The 21,718-nt window shown below is 41.4% G+C and overlaps 1 protein-coding gene across 2 annotated transcripts in view; it reads left to right on the forward strand.

The window, feature by feature from the left end:
- The window catches only part of gabra3 (gamma-aminobutyric acid type A receptor subunit alpha3), a 130,795-nt gene that overhangs the window by 5,264 nt on the left and 103,813 nt on the right, over positions 1 to 21,718 (forward strand). The window contains exons 2-3 of one of the 2 annotated variants that reach the window (XM_043222088.1): positions 5,458 to 5,519; positions 19,624 to 19,730. In XM_043222088.1, coding sequence (XP_043078023.1) covers positions 5,517 to 5,519; positions 19,624 to 19,730 — 110 coding nt within the window. In that variant the 5' untranslated portion in view covers positions 5,458 to 5,516. The remainder of the gene's footprint in view (positions 1 to 5,457; positions 5,520 to 19,623; positions 19,731 to 21,718) is intronic. The other variant, XM_043222090.1, reaches the window with a different exon arrangement.

Consider the following 21,718-nt stretch of genomic DNA (forward strand, 5'->3'; position numbering starts at 1 on the left):
AGTGCAGGCATCTTGCGTTTTGTTTACCCTTTAGGTGACAGTCATCTCTGAGGCAAAACGTTAGAGCAGCTTTCTTCCTCTGTGGCGTTTACACCTGACGGATTCCACAAAATGTTCCTCCTCCAGGAGGATTTACGAGAGGGAACACTCAAGTCTTGATAATCTAGGAGGAGAAAGTCAAGCTCCAGATTGACTAGGAATGTGCAAAACTATCTGTTTTCAAAATCGGCTAGACCAGAAGTAGTGACATTGTTTTGTCTGAGCCCACTTTTAGAAAATGTGATGTAATAAAATTATTTTGATACTTAAATTATGCATCAGTTTGTTCAGTTTTCAGTATTTTTACAGTAATATTATTTCAAACTTGTAAAGCATATTTATTCACAACTAATTGTAAAACTCCAGTAGATTCATTTAAAAGGGGCGTGTCTTTAGGTAGTCTGATTGAAATGGAAATATGCGACTGATTTTACTTACTTTTTGTGCCGTACTTCAGAGAGAAACTTTTTTTTTTTTGTACTGCAAATCAGATGTAGTAAAGTAGGTGTTTCGTTCAGAAATGAAACGTGGACGTGGTTACAGGAACGCTCCACTTTGTTTGGAAATGGGCTCAAATGAACTCCCCAGAGTTAATAAGTTAAGTTTTACCGCGTTTTTGAATCCATGTAGCGATCTCGGGTCTGCCGATAGCACTTTTTTAGCATAGCTTAGCATAGATCATTAAATCCAATTAGACCAGTAGCAGCACATTCAAAAAATAAAAGTGTATAGTTCCTAATCATACGGGCCTAGAAAATAGAAACTTTGTACACTGTCTTTGTACACATTTACCAAGTTTTAAATGGGAAATATATCAAAAAAACATTGGTCATTTTTGAACGTGATGCTACTGGTCTGATTGGATTCATTGATATATGCTAAGCTATGCTAAAAGTGTTATCGGCAGACCCAGAGATGGGCTGAATGAACTCAAAAGCAGTAAAACTCAACTTATTAACTCTGGAGGAGTTGGAGAATTTGCCTATTTTCCCAAAAAATTGAAGTGTTCCTTTAATGATGTCATAATCAGAGAACGCTAACAAAATAAATATAGTGAATTCTGATTTCACGCGGACCTTAAGGCTCCTCAGCGATCGGCCACTGTTATGATTGCTAACTAATCACTGCACAGGAACAGAATCAACACCCCCTCACTATTGCATGTGAGTGTTTTGAAAGCGTAATCGAAATATAATGGAATCATTTTCAGACAAAATGTTATGAAATCATTTACTTGTAGTTTGTGACGCAGCTGCAGTCAGATATAGTACCGTTTCATCATTCAACAAAGCAAAACACATCAGACATTCTTATACGCGAAAAGATCAAGGCAAATTTGATTTCTCATCGTCATGACACCTTGAAATCATCAATATTTTGTTGTTGTACTTTTTGATTCATTCTCGTGTATTTCATGCTCTAACTGATGTTAAAGCAGAGTGCCACTGCTACTTCTCTTGAAGTGAGGAGGGACGGCAATCTGTCACTACACTGTGATGAAATGGTATTTCCTTTTTGAATGTTGCAAAAAAAGACAATTTCATATAAAAAGTAACAGAGCGCAACATTTCATCCCCCAATTTATTGGATTCGAGGTGTTCCATTTATTAACTGAAAACAGGCTGGACTAATCAATTTTTGGGATTTAAGAACTAACAACGTTTCACAAAAGTGGGAATCAGTTTGAAATAGAGAAATTAGTATTTTTACCCAGGCTCTCAAATGCCCATCTAGTGCATGTGTTCATAGACTAACATCAGAGCTTTAGAGGCAAACGAATGCAATAATGTGCCCCGTAAGAATGGCCTTCTCACATTATTATTATAAAGCCAGCAGTGTAGATCTTTTATTTCATTATAATGGTATTCATTATATGCATCATTATATGTTTAATTGCTATGCAGAGAAAGCAGCACAATACTAATTCTCAAAAAATTCTAACTGTAGCAGTGGATCTCTGATGACCTTGTGACATCTATGCATTTGACCCCCGAGGACTGTGATTATCCCTCGGCTAGTCAGTGGTTGTCTGAAAAACTAGCTGCCCTTGAAGAAGCCCTGTGTGATAATGCTAGTTTAGGATTCCAAGAGCTAGATGGAACACCAAAAGAATAAAAACCTACTCCAGTCTCCAGATGTTTTTTAAAAAACCCTCTTACAGAGCACAGTCTTAACAATCACACCGTCAGCATACTAAAGCCCTTTCTAAGAAATTGCTGTAAAATGCATCCCCTTTAAAGCTCTGCTGCTAAAAAAATTGCACAAAAAAATAGGTTATGCCCTAGTGAGCCTCTTTAAACTGTCTGAACATTTCAGGTAGCTTTTCAGTATTTACATGCATTGGCAGCCATTTTAAAATGGATCATCAAGAACGCATTTCACTAGTTGTATATTGCTTAATTAAAAAAGCATCATAAAATGATGCATTTTTTTGGTATCGGATCGTTGGTTTTACAGAAAGCCTTTGGCAGCGTGCCATGGATATATAAATAAGACAGGATGCGCAGGTGTGACTAAAACATTTGTTGGGAGTCTCTGGACCGTGTGGATGAGTATATTTACCCAATCGGAGTGCCAAGAAGGGAGGGTCAACAGTTTGCACAAAAGACTTGGGCACCATTTTTCTGCAGAACATTAAGAATGAAATCCTGTTTTTCTCTCAGAAACTAATCCTTGTTGTTGCTGCCTAAGAGATATAGCTTACTTTACCGTGTCCTCCGCACATATATTAAGTTCATCTTCATTTATTTAAAGACACACTGTTGTTAAACCTTAGGATCCACTTCTGTGTATATGTCTCTTCTTTACCTCATTACCACTCTAGATGTTTCTGCAGAGTTGCGTTCAAGCCATCACTTCATTCGGAGTTGTCACATGGATGGAAGGGCTTCTCATTATCCATCTTATTGGAACCTCTTTTGTGTTCCACCAGCCTTGCCTGAGCACTGATATCTCTTGCCTTCGTTCCTTGGAGAGAGCTTTACTGGAGCGAGTGTATCATAAATGTGCTTTTTGACATTTGAGGCGAGAAGCCTTAAAACCCCATTCGCCCTCAATCCGTCCGCCTGTCATCCCTTGCATGCGACACACATGAAGCGGTGCTGATGCAGCAGGGTTGAAAGGTTGTTTAATGCAGACATGTTCAGAGGGGTGTAAATTTATCTTGACACTGTACAAGTTTGGGTTCGTTTTAAAATTAAAGCACTGCACTCTGGAGAACTTCTTTCCTCTTTACAGTGAAATTGCTTTTGCCCTTTTTGCCATCTCCATTTATTAAACTGTCTTTGTACCCTGGAAAAAGATTTGTTTTGTTTGTGTGTGTGTGTGTGTGTGTGTGTGTGTGTGTGTGTCAGCGCTTGTGTGAATGTATTAGTAAGAGCGAAGAATCTTGACATTCTGTCAACCGGAACAGTTCAGTTGTAAGAAGTGCAAGCAAACAAGTGACGATACTTGATGTTACAGTACAAGATTGTACTGCAGAGATATCGCAAGTAGTAATTTTGTATTATGGCAGAATAGAGCATGCTATGAGTTTGCTATGTTTCATTTCGTTTTATGCAGTTTGTTCTGTATTCCCTTTATATTTATACAAAAATATATAGATTTCAAATGTCTCTTTTTTAACTGTACATCAGGTTTGTTTAAGCATCATTGTCTAAATAGCTACATAGAAGGCGAGATGCTATTCAAAGCTAACAAGCATAGTTGCCAACTTCTGGTAACAGCTTGACCGTTTATATCAGAGGTAATTAAACAAACAAAATCATCAGATAATATCCTTTTGGGTGTATAACGCCAAGGCATGAAGTCACTTCATAATTTGTAATGATCAATTTTTGCAAAATTTTAATGGTGTGCCATAATTAATCAGTTTTCATGAGCTACTGTGCATGTGATTTTTTTTTCTTTTTTGGCTAATGGCTCCTTGCCAGTGCACTCCATGCTCTCAGGAAGCATTGCTTAAACCTCAACATGATGTATGAAGCGACGGTTTTATTAAGTTTTGAGGCGTACCTAATGATACGCCAGAAGAGAGGATAATCAGCGTTGAGAGACATTAATGTTAAACAGTGTTGTGGTAAGACACTCTTTCTTGTGGTGTTGTCAGAAGTACTGATAATTCTATTCCATGTTTGTACTAAGATTTTAAAAATGCAACAGTTCTGAGTTGATTGAGTTGATCAGGTCGGCTCGGTTGCACTAATAGGTGGTTGCTTTCAAATGCTCCTCTGTGCAGAACAGAAAGGGTTTCTATATACAAAGCTTTTTTTGAAGCGTTCAGAATTGTAGCCAATCACAAACATGAATGATGAGCATGTGAACACAATGGCAAATCATAGGCTTTTACGTCCACTCAATATCCACTATATGTCAGAGTTTGTTCATAGTGAGCTCTTTTTTTAGTAATACTTTAAGTAAATATTTACTGAAAGTAAGTAATTTCGCAACTATATGTCAAAGTCATTAAAGTATTAGCAGACTGTCTGCTTAATACCTTCTAACACTTTATTTGGATGGGTCCACAACATACTACACACTGGCTATCAGAAATTTTGCAAGTATATATGAACCTACCCTAACAGTCTACTCTGAGATTTAGCAGACAGGTAGCTACAAATGAATGAGAATTAGCTGACATGTCAAATAGTAGAATGTCTAAAGTTCAAAAGAAGGTGTTATATACACACACACACACACATACAGTGGATATAGGAAGTCTTCACACCTCTGTTATAAAGCCAGGCTTCTGTGATGTTTGAAAATGAGACCAAGATAAATATTTTGTCTACCTTTAATGCAAACTGTGCAACTCAATTAAATACATTCTGAAATCTGTTGTGGGTCTTTTTGGGGATGAGTCCATCAGCATTACACATCTTTATATCAATATTTGCCCACTCTTCTTTGCAAAAACACTTAAAATCTGTCCGATTGCGAGGACATCTCCCCACAGATTTACAATCAGATTCAGGTCTGGGCTCTGGCTGAGCCATTCCAAAACTTGAATTTTCTTTTGCTTTCCCTTTGTTGATTTGGATGTATGTTTTGGCTCGTTGTCATGCTAAAAGAATTTCCTTTTCACCTTTAGCTTTATAGCAGATGCCTGAAGGTTTTATGCCAGTATTAACTGGTATTTAGAACTGTTCATAATTGCCTCCTCCTTGACTAGGACTCAGCCGAAGAAAAACAAGCCCAAAGCATCATGCTCCCACCACCAAGCTTCATTGTGGATATGGTGTTCTTTGAGTGATGAGCAGCGTTGTTTTTGCACCAAACATACCTTTTGAATTTATAACCAAAGAGTTCGACCTTGGTCATTAGACCATAACACATTTTCCCACATGCTTTTGGGAGACTTAAATTGTTTTGGCTAAATTTAACTGGGCTGGATGTTTTTCTTGTCACCCTACCCTATAGCCCAGACATATGACGAGAACGTTGCTGTAGGCCTCCCTAACCAGAGGGACATCCAGTGTATGGTAATATGACTGTTGCTCCATATTTCCTGCGCTTGATGATGACCGTGTTTCATAGTATATCTAATGCCTTGGACATTCTTTTGTACACCTATACCTTCTAACAATATGATCCCTCTGATGCTTTGGAAACTCTTGGCAGACCATGGCTTTTACTGACTAACAGCCGAGCTTCATTTGGGTTCAATAAGAGCCACATGATGCTAGGTCTATGCTGACATCTATTTAGCTCGAGTTAGAATGTGATTACCTAATTCTAAACACAGCCATATCTCCAGTTATAAGAGGCTTATGCAATATTTTAGTTTCTTATTTTTACTCCACCTTTCCTAAAATATTTCAGTTTGTTTTCAGTCGTACAGATTATAGTTGACATTAAAGGTAAAAAAAAAAATCTTGATCTAGCTTCTTTACATCACAAAAACCTGCCATTTTAACAGGTATTATGTATTATTCACTTAATAGCATTGATAGTTAACTCATTTTATTTGTTTAACATGTGTGTAATAATAAAAATTAAATAAATACTTAAACATTTTGCTATGATACCAAAATTGGTACAAAACCGGTACTGTTAAAATACGGTACTGTTATGACCGGTAAAATTTTAGTGCCATGACAGGGCAAAAGTAGACTTTTTTTTTCATCCATTCATTTATTCTCCAAATGGCTTGTCCTATATAGAGTCACAGGATGCTGGAGTAGTTCATATATAAAGACTGTATCAGTGTCTCTTGTTTGCTGAAAAAGGAGAGCTACATGTGTAAGCACTATACAAATTCTGCCGTAAAAAGCAGTGGCACATAATCAGAAGGTAGACCTGAGTTCATGTTGTCGTTTCAGACATGAATGGACTTCTGTGGTGACAAATATTATTCCTAAACACTAGCAAAACGCACACAACAAGGCCTGGATTTCCCAGTGTTATTCCCAGCCATCCTGATAAAGAGTGTGCTCAGAGTAAACAGCATTAGCATCAGCCGGCAGCGCTGCTCCTGTATAGAGATGGAGTGATGAAGTGTGAGCCATTCTGAACTAACGCACAGAAAACACAATTTATAATGAGATTCCTTCCCTCCCCTTTTGTCTGCAGTGATCAGTAGAGATGCCTTGTTTGTGTTCAGCTCCAGTAGGCACTTCTTATGTTTTTCAGTCTGGAGACCAAAAACAAACCACATAAAGTGTTGTTGTTGTTTTTTTTTTGTTTTTCTTTGTTTTTCAAATAACAAAAGATAGCAAACCGAACTTGAGGTGTATTGGTTTCAGTACAAGTTCATATCTTTCTTTTTGTTGACCCTTAGTCTATAAATGCTTCCCAAAACACCACAATACTGCATATCGCACATCTACAATACGTACAATTCGCAAAAAGAAACTGTGCTTTTCAGAAATACGTTCTGATGATGCCATGTCTAAGCTACAGCTAAAAGAGGATGGGAGACCCCAAAGCTTGATTAGTGTTACATTTCATGTGTATGGAGGTTTGTTTCCCACAAATCAATATAGCTTTGAGCCGTTTTAGACTCATCTCCAGATTAATATTAACAGTTATCCATAGCAACAGTGATTTTATGTTGCTTTCACGGTACTATATAGTCATTTTTGTAGCTTGACGATACGAATCGCCAAACACATTTACAAGAGCATCTTTTTTTCTGCACACAATGCAGAATCCACGTGATCGGTTTGAAAGTAAATGAGCAAAATATTCATTTTTGGCAGAGCCTTTATTTATTCTGCCGAGCCTGCGATAATTGGTGGTCTACATCCAGTTATCTCCATTCAACCCAGCATCATTTATTGACAAAGCAATCACTTGTCTCCGATGAGGATTTGCTACCTAGACAACCACCACTAGATATGCAGGCACCCATAAAGGCCTATTGATAATTGTCATTATTAGAACCTTCAGAGAGCTCTCGTGTGCTTTCAGTGGACCGCAGCCGGTACAACACCAGCTCTGGTGCATGTTGTGTGTGTGGGGGTGATAAATGTGTGGTAACCGAGCATATAACTAGATAAGAGTGCTTCGCGACAAGCACAGGTGGCGGTGGTGTAGCGTAGCATTTTATCTTCAGAACAGAGCAGTAATGCATTAGGACAGGTTTCACCCACTAGGCGTGCTGGCACCGCACTTGCAGCTGGTCTCAGTTGTAATGACGAACGCTATCATCGTTATCATCTATGTGTGACCAGTCATAGCAGCATGCTCTCGTGATCCTAATTGCCACATACTTTAGCATAATTAGTGGTGCTTGCCGAGGCAGGCATCACTGTTAATATTGCTCACAGTAATGGTAATTAATTTGAATAGACCCCTTACGTTAAATGCGAAACTTCGGCGCTAAAGTTTAATACTGTAAAATTACATATCAAAGCACTTTCTAGGCTAGTGCTAATGCTTTTTTAAAATGATTGCATTTAGTCCCTGACACGTGGTTAAATGCGTAAAAAAGACTCTTGATTAAGATTTTGGTGGAGCGCCTGAATATTATATACTGTATTAGATTACCGTGTAGTAACTGGGTTCTAATTGATGATCACATTATAGGTGAGATCAGACTGGAAAGGCTGGATTATTTTATCAAAGAATATTGATATATAAATAAAGGATATTGAGCTTCTTTTAATAATAGACACTTCAAACTTTCTTTAGATATAGGCTACTGTATTTCTCATATCATTTTTGTTCATTTTAATGACTCGTTTCAGGAAGATATTGGCCGAGACTGAGAATGCAGAGCACAAAACAAACATTTGTATTCATGCTGTCTGCATTATTATTATTTTTCTATATCAATGTGAAAATCAGTGCTGTCAAGTTTAATATAGGTTCTAAAAATCTAAACAATTTAGATAACATGGTATCTCAAATTATTCAGGTATTCCAAATAAAAATGACAAAACTCAATGAAGAACTAACCATTTCATAAATTTCATTACTTACTCTTACCTTTGCTCACTTTCTTTCCTATTCCTATTGAAAGTGCCACGCCACTTTGACATGATGAAGGTGGGGCCTTGTGTAATTTATATGGAAGGATAAATATATATGCAGTACTATAACTGTTTTTGTTTTGTTATTCTATCCGTATACATACTTATGTGTATATAATTGCACATTTCAGGAGATTTAAAACCAAACTGTGCTATAATGAACATTTCGATAAATTACGTACACAAGTATGTACAAAAGTAGCTTTCCTCCTTAGCCAAAAATTCAGAAAGTCAAACAACAGATTGAATATCTTGACAATATCTAGACCGTATTTAAAGCCGAATGCTATCTATATAGCTGCTCTGTATGTGTCAGTCTTTTCAGTAATGATTAATGGATCCCTTATTTCAGCGAAATGAAAAAAAGAACCTATAATCCCAATTGTTTACCGCACTGATTATTTTTTCCAGTGTTGGAAAATAACAAATTATGAAGAAAAAGAGAAATGTTGGAGACAGGAAAAAAAACGAAAACAAATATACGCTCCTGCGTTTCTCGCAACTCTAGACCTCAACTCTATTTCCTGGCCTCCTGGTCACGCATACTCTGTTTTGACATATGATGTCTGATGTACTCCAAATGATTAATGGGCAACAGCGGTGGTGGTTGATGTTCATTTATCAATCAGTATGCCAACAAACCCTCCCCATCATTGGTATGACACTACATTCTCCCTCCTCCACGCTACTTCTGGCTGTCAATGCGGTTTTCAGCCAGAGGAGAGGCAGGTACTGCTTTGAAGTGCTTCATATTGCCTCAAGAACATCGACAGTCCACCCTGAAACCTGCTTCAGCTCCCGACATGCAAATGAGTTCTTAAGGGAACCGAGGTCGCCTGCAGGCTCATTATTTGTTGTCAGCTGCCTGCACCTGTTTGGCCCGTGTATGCGTGTGGCTCTTGTCTTATTGTTATCCGGTTATCAGTTCTTTCCTCTTTAGATGCAATGCCAGAGATGACAGCGCTGCGTGTGCTGCCCGATCCCGGGACCTGTCGGTGTGAATAGGAGAAGGGGGCATTTAAGAGGACGCCGCCACCATGCTGCTGCTCTGACAGAGGTGTTGTCTGTGCCAAAATGGTGACTTAGCACTAATGCCAGCTTGAATTACAGTAGCAGGTGTTTTTTTGCTGTGTTTGTACAGTGTCTAAAATGATAGAAGGTTACCTTTACAAACTGAGGTTGGTTTTGGGTTTATCTGACCTTGATCGGATGTGTCGCTTAGGGAGATTTCTTGAGGCGATCAAAATCTGCCGGACTGAATGAGACAATACAGGGATTTCAAGATGGAAAAGGCTGGGCTGTTTTTAATCAATTTGTCACTCTGTCCCAAAAAATGCAGTGCAGGTACACATTGGTACATAGTATTGTATGTTGTGTAACTACACATACGTGACACTGAAGGGTATGTGTGATGACAAGCGTATTAGTAACATTGGTAACAACACTGAAAGTATAAATATGTAACAGGAATAAAAGGCTTTGCATTATAAATTGTGGTTGGTGTCCAGCATGTTACATCATATATTAATTGGACAGCCACTGATGAATTACTCTTTAAGTTACATTCATGCACCAGTTTCACCAGATCCAACACCTCCCGCTTTACTTATCCCTAAAGCTACCCGTTTCCATCCATGGATAACATTTTTCCAGTTATTCTAATACATACCGTTGTTACTAATACAAAACGTAGGTACATATGTCGAGTTACGCAACAGTACTTATGTACTTAGATCTGTAGATGCTATGTGCATACACTGTGGTTACATGTTACATACACATGTAGTTACTATGTAGGTACACAGGTATTATGGACATTGGGACCAGAAAAAAGCTTGCAAGGTATGACCTAAGACATAGCAAAAGGAGATTACTTGAAAATCCTACTTTGAGACTCAATGAGACTGTTAACCAGCTAAAGCAAGTACAGCATTTATAGATTGTTTTATGCGCTCTTGTTGCATAATAAGCGACCGCACGCATTTAACAACACTATAGTGACCAGTTTGACCTCGGCTGAAATGCAGCTGGCCACATGACAGCATTTTTAACGCCGGCTTCAAATATTAACACCTCTATAATTATCCGCTAGGAAAATCCTAGAAATGATCGCTGTTAATAACCTGAAATACGCTGTTTAATAACCCAATTTCCTTCCAGCTTATGTGTACAAGATATTAAGAGCAAAAATAAAACAACACCATAAATCTTTCGTTGGTGATGGCCAGCAAATGCTTACTGCAATCTACAGAGTCATTAGTACATACACTCTTATTAGTACATTATCTCTAAATGTGTTGTTATTATGTGAACTCCTTGTAACTGTTCTAACATCCATTACATCTGTGCAGATTCCACCTCTGTGATGCTTCATCATTGACATTTAGGGCTGTTAAGAGTGAAAGATTCGATGTAATGACCGGCGTATAAAGCTAGACCTTGTTAACTATGAATGTGGAGGAAGACATGACATTAAGGATTGCAATATAGTCTCTCATTACCATCCATGGAAATGTCATTTCTGGCTCTTGAAAAGGCAGGCATCCTACAGCTTTTATTACTCGCATAAAATGTAATGGAGGCTCATTAATAATAACATAAAATAAATGAATAAATAAATGAGTAAATTAATTTCATAATTCATATATATATATATTAATTTTAATTTTTTTATTATGTTTAATTAGTGAACTCAAAAACTAAAGTATTATTCAAGTAACCTTTTTCTATCTAAAAGTTTTATCTCAAGTGCACCTCAGCATGTCACTTAAATATCTTTACAAGAAAAGATGCATGAAAAATGTTACGTTCAGAAATGATATGAAATGAATATAATCTTTCAGTCTCGTCTTGTTTTGTTTAGGCTATTTCATCAATGCAATACCGAATGGCTACCTCAGTGCTTCAAGTTTCTTCAACGTTAAAAAACGTTCACAGGGAACCTTTTGGGATCAAATTAAGCTGCAAGGTTTTGCTTATCGGGTTCATGAAACACTCACAGACAAACAAACAAAACTACTGAACATTTCAGACATTCACCCCGTTTTGTAAACCAGTTTTAAGATTTTTAAATTACGGTGAATTCGTTTTTATTTTTTGAAACAATGTAATAATAGGGCGCTGACACTAACACAGCATTGTTGATTATGTTATTAAAACAGCAGCCTTCAGAATTTCCCATTTAGATGAACTGCTTTTAAATTATTCAGTATCCACCATGCTAGCAATGCTCCTGAGGCCATGTGTATTTAATGGTCTTCAATTAGCCAGGCACACACCAGACTAGTGTGTGTGTGTGTGATCTGAGTCTTTGGAGGACAGTGACAGACAGGCAAACTAACAGCACAGAATTACTGACACAGCTTGGCATGTACTTTAAGTTGGTCAAGGTCTTTTGACCTTTCGCTGATGCTTTGACAGTTCTCAGCAGCTACACATAACTTTCTTTTGACTGCTTGTTTTTCCCAGATTTGTGAGTAGCTGCATCAGCCAGTCTTCGGCACAGAATGTTTTTTACTGATTTTGTCAGTAGTGTCATGAAGCGTGGCAGCTATGGAATTGTGGATTTCTTTAGAAGAGACCCATGATGACAGGAAGTAAGTTTGCAGTTTACTGATTTACTTTCACTTATGGTTTTTTTTTGTTGTTTTTTCTGATGAATTGTTTAGAAAAATGCCTTGAATTTCATGGCCTGATACTCCTGTGAAAATATTGTGAATTGTACGTGTAGGTTATTTTTCAGATGTTTCCAAAAATGTAGATATAGGTATGTTTTCCTAATGAGCATAGACTGACTCTATCGAACACAGATAAATGACTTGTGAAAGGCAATCTGATTTGAACGCCTCGAATCTGTGAATAATTTAATAATAATAAAAAAAAGCGCTGGCACAATGGTTTAATTGATTCAAAATTTCAAAAAGCTCAGATGTGATCTTACTTATTTACTTATTTGTTGTTTGAGTAACCGTGGAGATGAAATTATTACAATTAATAGGCCTTACTAGGCTTATTAAACTGTTATCACAATAAATACAGTTGCAGAAAAACATTTCATAAAAATGTTCAGAAGCACTCAGTTTTCTTCAGAAATTGCATATATTTATATGTGTGTGTATATGTATATGTGTATATATATGTATATATACATATATATGTATAAATATGTATATATACAAATGTTATCAAAATATATACTGCATGTGTGTATTTAGATGCAAAAATATTACAATTACTCTATGCATTCAAATGCATACATCACCTGAAACGAGGTGTGTAGCAATCAGGGACAAAGCGGGTAAATGTGAAAATGTGAAACTTTTGTCATAACTCTTCTCGAAGGTAGCAAATCTTTAATTTTTAATGAGTGGCACAGGGTGTTATCTACAACCCACTGCACTGTAGAGAAAGGTCTGGTTCAGAGCTACGTGCTCTTCTACGCAATTCAAAATCTTCCTAATCAAACACACCTGATTCATTTCGTCAGTTCTTTAGTAGGAGACCTGTTTGAGACCAGAAATGTTTGGGTCAGGAGACATTGATAATGTGCGTGCCGATATACCAGCAGTGCGTGGGGTGGAAATAATGGAATAGACAGAGTATTAGCGACGATTTCTGCGTACCTGTGCTGTAGATGAAATATAACGTGTAAAGGTGCTACAGCTTTGAGAAACGAAAGCCAGATCAATAGGGAGATGAAGGACTTATTTGCCATGCTGCCCTTGTGCTTCTACTGTTCTACTGTGTATGTCTGGCAGCAGACTATAAAATCAAGGGTAGCACTGCTGCAAAGCCTACAAGCACCTTGGAACTTAATGTATTTTCACCTTTTAATTTAAGATAAGCCACAGCAGCGGGCCGGCGTGGGATGCCGGCGTGGGCAATATCTCATTTCGCCCTCGTTGTTGATCGTGGATCAGTCAAAGGTGCTGAGACTTCAATTCAGCTCTTTCTTTTTCTCGAATCAAAGTATGCAAGGTTGCGTATATGCTTGTGTGAGAGAGTTTTTATTAATCCTTTGAAATGTATTCAGCATATACACAGAACTTGCCACTAGGAACATAGCAATAATGGCTTTGCAAATACTAGCAGAAAAAAAAAATATAGCCTACTCTGAATGCAATTGCCTACTGCAGATTACTTTTGTTAAAGAAATTACTTTGTGTTTGTTGAGTTCAAGTGCTGCTTTGCAAAGGGATTGCATTTCTGTTTTGGCTCTTTGCAATTAGATTGAAGTCCACTCCTAATTCTCTGTGCACTAGAGGAACTCTAATGCAGCTTGCATATAAATGTTCGTATTAATCTCCCTCTCAATATTTTACAAGTGAAAACGCTTTCAAGCCTCCTATCAGAGGCATGTTTGCCCCTAGCAGCTGTAGATACAGATACATATCCATAACAATTTTGCAGAAGTTAACAGAGAAAATGTGACTGCAGGCTGCCATTTGGCAGGCTATCAGAGCAAAGAATCTCCAGACAGTTTAATCAAATTCTTGCAGCACTGCTCTGCACAGTAGGTTCCAGCAAACACTTGTCACAAACAGGTTGCATTCTCATACATTGACAAGTCTAGGATGTATCCGATACAGTTTCATACATTCTCACGCCGGACAGTTCTTACCAAATATATTGTTAGACATAGAAATGGCACGCAATACATTGCTTTTCAAACAAACTAATAAACACATGTTGGTGATTAGCTATAGCGTCCTGTATTTGAATGCAGTGAGGTTACCAGGTCAGGTTTTAAAAATAATGTTGTTTTTTAGCGTTGAATTAAGGGTATTAAGGGTATGGGTGTTACATTATAGATTATGTATATAATCCTATTTGTCACTGAATGAGCGGTCTGAGGCGTGCGGATCCATGTGCAGGCTTTTATTAAACAAAGGCATGGTCATAACAGGCAGGCGTCAAACAGGGCTAACAGATATATAGGAGGCGAGGCAATAACGAAATCCAGAGACAGGCAGAAGGTCAGGTCAGGCGACAAGCGATCAGAGAATCAGAGAACAGACAGGGTCAAAACCAGAAACTATAATCCACGAGCGATCTAACTATGAGACAGGCGAAACAATGCAACCTGCAGGTGAGTGGCTTGCTGCAGTCTTTATAGTCCAGGAACAGGAAGTTAACGCAGAGGAGTGGATGCAGATCACCCAGAGGTCAGGGCTCCCTCTGCTGGCTTGGTGACATAGCCCCCCTCCTAGGAGCGACTCCTGGCGCTCCACAAAACAAAACATAACTGTGAGCTTGGGAGGGGTTCGGGAGGGAGTCAGCAAACTGAGACCAGGGAGGAAGAGGCGGTGGGAGAGCCAGGGTGAAGGCGGGAGGAGTCCGGAGGCGGGAGGCGATCCAGAACCAAGCCATGATGGTCAGTGGTGGAGCCGGCGGAGGAGGAGCCATGGAGAGGTAGCGGTCATCAACCCCATGGAGCCGACCGGCGGCGGCGGAGCAGGTGGTCGAGGAGACTGAGCGGAGAGCGAAGAGCCAGGGTGACACAGCGGCGCTGGAGGTCTAAGCAATACCGCGAGGCTTCGCGACTGATGCGGAGGCGGGAATGAGAAGGACGCGGCGGAGCCAGGCGACAGAGGACTGATGTGGGCCGGGGAAGGAGGAGCCTGACAGAGCCGGAGGAATGGAGGGACGAGGCGAAGCTGGAGAGTGGAATCCTGAGGCGACGGATGGTCGGCGACCGACCAAGGCGTAGCCGGAGAGATGATGGAGCCTGGTGAAGCTGGTGGAATGACAGAGCACGGTAGAGAGGAGGAGCTAGGAGCCTAAGGAAGCCGGCGGGTCTACAAGCCGGGGTGGAGTCTGGGACTCAGAGGCGGGGCGGTGAAGCGAGGGATCCTTCACCCACGGCGGCGATGGAGACTGGCAGACCCGTGGCAAGCTCCAGGTGGAGGTGGAGGATGAGTGCAGGGGCTGCTGGGATCCATTGTTGACGTGTAGCAAGGGTGGGAGGGTGGGATAACTTGAGGCTTTGCACGAGGCGCGGGCACTGGAGGCTTTGCACGCAGGCGCGGGCACTGGAGGCTTTGCAGGCGCGGGCACTGGAGGCTTTTGCAGGCGCGGGCACTGGAGGCTTTGCACGAGGCGCGGGCACTGGAGGCTTTACCGCAGCGCGCGGGCACTGGAGGCTTTGCTGCGGGCGCGAGCACTGGAGGCTTTACGCGGCGCAGGCACTGGAGGCTTTGCAGGCGCGGGCACTGGAGGCTTTGCACAAAGCGCGGGCACTGGAGGCTTTGCTGGGCAGGCGGCAGCCATCTTGGGAAGCGGCGCTGGGCAGGCGGCAGCCATCTTGGGAAGCGGCGCTGGGCAGCGGCAGCCATCTTGGGAAGCGGCGCTGGGCAGGCGGCAGCCATCTTGGGAAGCGGCTCTGGGCAGGCGGCATCCATCTTGGGAAGCGGCTCTGGGCAGGCGGCATCCATCTTGGGAAGCGGCTCTGGGCGGCGGCATCCATCTTGGGAAGCGGCTCTGGGCAGGCGGCATCCATCTTGGGAAGCGGCTCTGGGCAGGCGGCATCCATCTTGAGAAGCGGCTCTGGGCAGGCGGCATCCATCTTGGGAAGCGGCTCTGGGCAGGCGGCATCCATCTTGGGAAGCGGCTCTGGGCAGGCGGCATCCATCTTGGGAAGCGGCTCTGGGCAGGCGGCATCCATCTTGGGAAGCGGCTCTGGGCAGGCGCGACCATCTTGAGGAAGCGACTCTGGGCAGGCGGCGACCATCTTGGGAAGCGGCTCTGGGCAGGCGGCGACCATCTTGGGAAGCGGCTCTGGGCAGGCGGCGACCATCTTGGGAAGCGGCTCTGGGCAGGCGGCGACCATCTTGGGAAGCGGCTCTGGGCAGGCGGCGACCATCTTGGGAAGCGGCTCTGGGCAGGCGGCGACCATCTTGGGAAGCGGCTCTGGGCAGGCGGCGACCATCTTGGGAAGCGGCTCTGGGCAGGCGGCGACCATCTTGGGAAGCGGCTCTGGGCAGGCGGCGACCATCTTGGGAAGCGGCTCTGGGCAGGCGGCGACCATCTTGGGAAGCGGCTCTGGGCAGGCGGCGACCATCTTGGGAAGCGGCTCTGGGCAGCGGCGACCATCTTGGGAAGCGGCTCTGGGCAGCGGCGACCATCTTGGGAAGCGGCTCTGGGCAGGCGGCGACCATCTTGAAGCGGCTCTGGGCAGGCGGCGACCATCTTGGGCAGCGGCTCGGGGAAGGCGGCCATCTTGGGCAGCGGCTCGGGGAAGGCGGCCATCTTGGGCAGCGGCTCGGGAAGGCGGCCATCTTGGGCAGCGGCTCGGGAAAGCGGCCATCTTGGGCAGCGGCTCGGGGAAGGCGGCCATCTTGGGCAGCGGCTCTGGGAAAGCGGCCATCTTGGGCAGCGGCTCTGGGCAGCGGCGGCCATCTTGAGCAGCGGCTCGGGGAAAGCGGCCATCTTGGGCAGCGGCTCGGGAAAGCGGCCATCTTGGGCAGCGGCTCGGGGAAGGCGGCCATCTTGGGCAGCGGCTCGGGGAAGGCAGCCATCTTGGGAATAAATGCAGTGTCTTCTTCCTCCATAATACCCAACGTGAGAGCTGACCCCACAGTCACTAAACCAAACTCAATAAAGTGTGCAAGTGATTCACGTGGACCCTCTTGAACAAGTTGTGTTTTGAGTGGCTGATTTATTCCCTCGTGAAAAATTCAATTAGCAAACAGTCCGGTAAATCAGAGAAGTAAGCCAGGTCCAGAAATTCCTGAGTATAATCCTCAAGTGATCGGGTGCCCTGCTTGAGGTTAGCAAAGACATTGCAAGGTGCATACCTGGCCATGGTTGGAGTGAAAAGCCGCTGGATCCTGGTGTGAGGTTGCATTCTGTCACGAATGAGCGGTCTGAGGCGTGCGGATCCATGTGCAGGCTTTTATTAAACAAAGGCATGGTCATAACAGGCAGGCGTCAAACAGGGCTAACAGATATATAGGAGGCGAGGCAATAACGAAATCCAGAGACAGGCAGAAGGTCAGGTCAGGCGGCAAGCGATCAGAGAATCAGAGAACAGACAGGGTCAAAACCAGAAACTATAATCCACGAGGCGATCTAACTATGAGACAGCGAAACAATGCAACCTGCAGGTGAGTGGCTTGCTGCAGTCTTTATAGTCCAGGAACAGGAAGTTAACGCAGAGAGGAGTGGATGCAGATCACCCAGAGGTCAGGGCTCCTCTGCTGGCTTGGTGACACTATTATTAAATAATCATTTAACTTCAAAGTGGCCTCCTATGATATAAATAACTCAGAATGTTTCAGGAATGTTTTAGCAATTCAAATACTATTTCTGAATTTGAATGAAGGTACCAAACAAGCATATTTTTACCTAGAAAAGACATGTTTGACAGACAGAAAAAAAACAATATATTGTATTGTTTTGAATATAAGATGAAGGCCAAATTTCGTCTTGACCTGAGTATTTCTGAAATAAATAAATAAAACCTCATCACCCCTGTGTGCAAATCTTTCCTACCTAGTATCAGTTCTGTAATTTATTGGTAATGTAATCATTTACCAACATAACGATGACATTGCATGCTTGTACTATCCTGTAAGCTTTATTTTGAGATCGTACATACTACAAAAACAAGTGCACTTCAATCTTTAGGAATGTCAATTTTTGTGGTAGATCTATAGCAGGGATGGACAACTTTGCCATATGAATCAATGACAATGAATGAATGACTAAAAAGGGGCGGAGCTACATAAGGTCTTTATTAAAGTGATGTACAGCCTCATTAGCGTATGGAGTTGTAGTGAACGCAACAAGCACAGTATAGCAGCTGACAAGACACGAAAGTTAATTATTCAGAGGGGAAAGAGACTTTATTTCATACCAAGTTGTGAAATTTACATTTGATTAATGACACTGGCATATAATCTGACAAATCTTATCCGACTGCAGATACCAAATCAGGATAGCTCGTTTTTCTCTGAAACGTCTGACAGAAGTTTGACTTTGTCTTTCTTACGTCTTTTAAAATTAAAGTCTCGCATCAGAAAGAAAAAACTAAAACAACAATGTTTTTTGTTGTTTCTTTGACTGCACACTCAACCCACTTATCATGTATTCAGATCAATATAGTATTAGAAATGCCACACTGTATAAATTGGTACTTAATTTGTATTTTTATCTATTAAATTAACTTTATTCTATGGAACAGGAATTCAGATCTCTTACCTGCTGTATCCTCATTTATAGACCTTTAATTACCCATAATGTCAACAAGCAATGGCAACAATAGTTCGCTGTATCAATGTGATCAAGACTGTTTAACAAAGACTGTAAGTTCCTCACCCGATGAAGTTGAGCAGCGCCACCTCCTGGACTGGTGATATTAAACAATGGGCGGCAGTGACATATGTTGACATGTTTTCAATTATCTTGTTTTGTTTGAGGGTGTAGATGGCGAGGAGCTTATAAATTATAAAAGCACGAAAGCATACAGTTATCTGCGCAGTAATAAAATTAGATGAATTCTTTGCCATAAACGTCAGCATTACTGAAAGCGGAGGTAGAGCCGAATAGGGCTATAAATAAATCCAGTCACATTGTGTGCATTGTGTTACAAAAAATGGAGTAGTGGAAACAGCTGGATTCTCCTGCTGGAATTCAAAAGGTCTTTGGCATTTACGTTCTGCTCTTATTGTTGGCTTGTGTTCATGACACTCTTGATCGAGAAACTTCTTGAGCTTTCTCTAGCTGTTGTGACAGCCTTCAAGAGCACAAAATATCCCAGAACTTCCTCAATCGCTCACGCCGAGGAAACCCTAAATTTGCTTACAACGTGCCCACATGTAATGTATCCATCTGCAAATCAACAGAAAAACAGAGGGAATTGGAGGTAAAGATGCGGAGGGTATAAAAACTGCTCACTAAAAATATCAGTACTTGTACCGAGTCTGTAAGAATTAGTTTTTTCCTGCACACATTTATTTTGATGTTTCAAATCAACAGATCAAACGTCTACTTCAGTTGCAGGCATGTTGACTTTCAGAAACGGCGCAAGCTACAGAGCTTGTATTCTTACGAAGTTCTCCACTTTGCTAATTTGCTCGTACTCACCCTCCTTTCCCTTTTCTTTCTCCAGGCGTTCAGAAATCAGAGTGATATGGCTGGCGTTCTTCGCAAGCTCGGAACATGCATCCCCTGCGTGTGGATCTTCCTCATGCTTTTCGACCCCAGCTTGCAAACCGGGTAGGATGACTCATCAACCCTCCCCATCTAGTCAAACTCTCTACCTTTCTCTTTTCCCCATGTTGCAGGCTCTAGGGATGCATTGCAGCTAATACATTCATTAATAAGGTTGTATTACCGTGCAGGGGGTTTTACGATCAGCAAAATGCCATTGGAGCCAACCGTAGCTGGCTGTAAATCGCTTTCGCACAAACTGCCATGAATTGGATTTTCGGTGGTGGAGCGGGCTTGGTTACAAGTGTGACTCAATAAACATGGAAAGAAACTCACGCTGGAGGAACCTGAGGGATTCCGAGACGCGTTTAGCCTAGATTGCGTTGCAGTGATGCCAGTTGGTTTTCACTGCTCATTAGCCCACTCGTACACGTCAGAGTTGTGAATGTACATACAGATGGAGATTTTGGGGAAAAAGGGATTATGAGTTTGAAATCAAGTGCCAGAGCTAGTGGTCTTCAAAAAAAAAACCTAAACACAGCATTAAATCATAAAATAGGATGCCTCTCATGACACGTGTCTTCCTGAACCACTCCAAGTGTGTCTCAAGCTTCTATTCATAAAGGCCCCAAGCAAAATCAAAGAGAAAACTTGTGTGACGTCATTTCGAAGAAAATCTGGGCAAAGTCATTGGATCTGAGTCCATTTACAGTTGGCAGTTTCAACCACAATATCCTTCCCCCCTTGGTCAAGATGATTGTGAAAAGGGATTTTAATGATTAAAAAGATCATCACTGTTTTGGCTTTCTAGCATTAAGTTAGGGCAGGTGATTTAAGAGAGGCTGGCAATAAAAAAAGCATAAGATCCCACCCTCCCTGCAAATCACTTTCCATAAGACACACCTCCTCCGAAACCCAGGAATGTGCATAGGCAGACCAGAGGCAAACTAGCAACACTATAAGAGATGGTGATGGTTGAATGCAACCGTTAGATTACCTCATTCACTGGTGAAAAAACATTATAATAAAGCTCATTATATTACAATAATATCGGCTTCCATCCTTGCTCAGTGTACAGTATCGAAAATGGTCTCATAAAAATATGTACCTCTATGCACATTTTTACGTGCCTTACTGCGCATTTCACCACAATTTCAAAGAGAAATGTCCAAGAAGTGTTGCTAAAACGGGTTCAAGCCCACATTTTATGACCCTAATATATGTATGTATTGCTGTGTTTTTATTACGTTAAATATCCAGGGACTGCCAATTAAAGTTAATGCTCTATCATGTTGGAAATATGCCTTGCACCACATCCAGCCATAAACCTGCCTGATAGCATTACTTGAATGCAATACAGATATAAAAATGTATACGTTGATGCAACCGTGCCATTTCGACTTCCTTTTACACAGATTTGAACTGTTTTGTTGAACTGTAGTCACATAGGATTTAAACCAGAGCTCCTCGCCTCTCAAGAACATCTCTGTACTTTGTGAGCTACGAACAAACCAGCAGTCTATGAAAACATATAGATATGAAGCTGGATATGTTTGATAAGAAATCTCCCAGCATATTGTTTTGAAGTCACATGATATTCTTAAGTTACTCTGCGAAAATTAGGCTTTATTAATCAAAACTGAAAAGGATTAAAAGGTGTCAGAGCTTCACTGCCTTCTAGTGTACATTTATGCCATGAGACCATAACAGAATGATAACGTATTATGTTTGCGTGAACAGGGTGTGAAGAGGTATGCAAATACCTACATTGACAGATCTGGCTATCGTTGCCCTCGGACCAAGGGATGTGATTGAACAAACAGTTTATAGCCTATATCTTCCACAGGCAATATAATACATATAAATGCGTTTAGAGAACTTTACTTTGTTGTTGCTATCAGGATGTGAAGTGATTTTCAACCTGCATAAAAAAATGGTTTTAAAACAAATTGCCTCCTCTGCTTGTAATATTAGGTTACTATATCAGAATTTTTACACATTAGAGAGCTAGATAATTGGTTGTAGTAGTCGATTATTTCACTTAATTGTTTTGT

The sequence above is a fragment of the Puntigrus tetrazona genome, chromosome 21 (assembly GCF_018831695.1).
Source record: "Puntigrus tetrazona isolate hp1 chromosome 21, ASM1883169v1, whole genome shotgun sequence".
Classification (NCBI taxonomy): domain Eukaryota; kingdom Metazoa; phylum Chordata; class Actinopteri; order Cypriniformes; family Cyprinidae; genus Puntigrus; species Puntigrus tetrazona.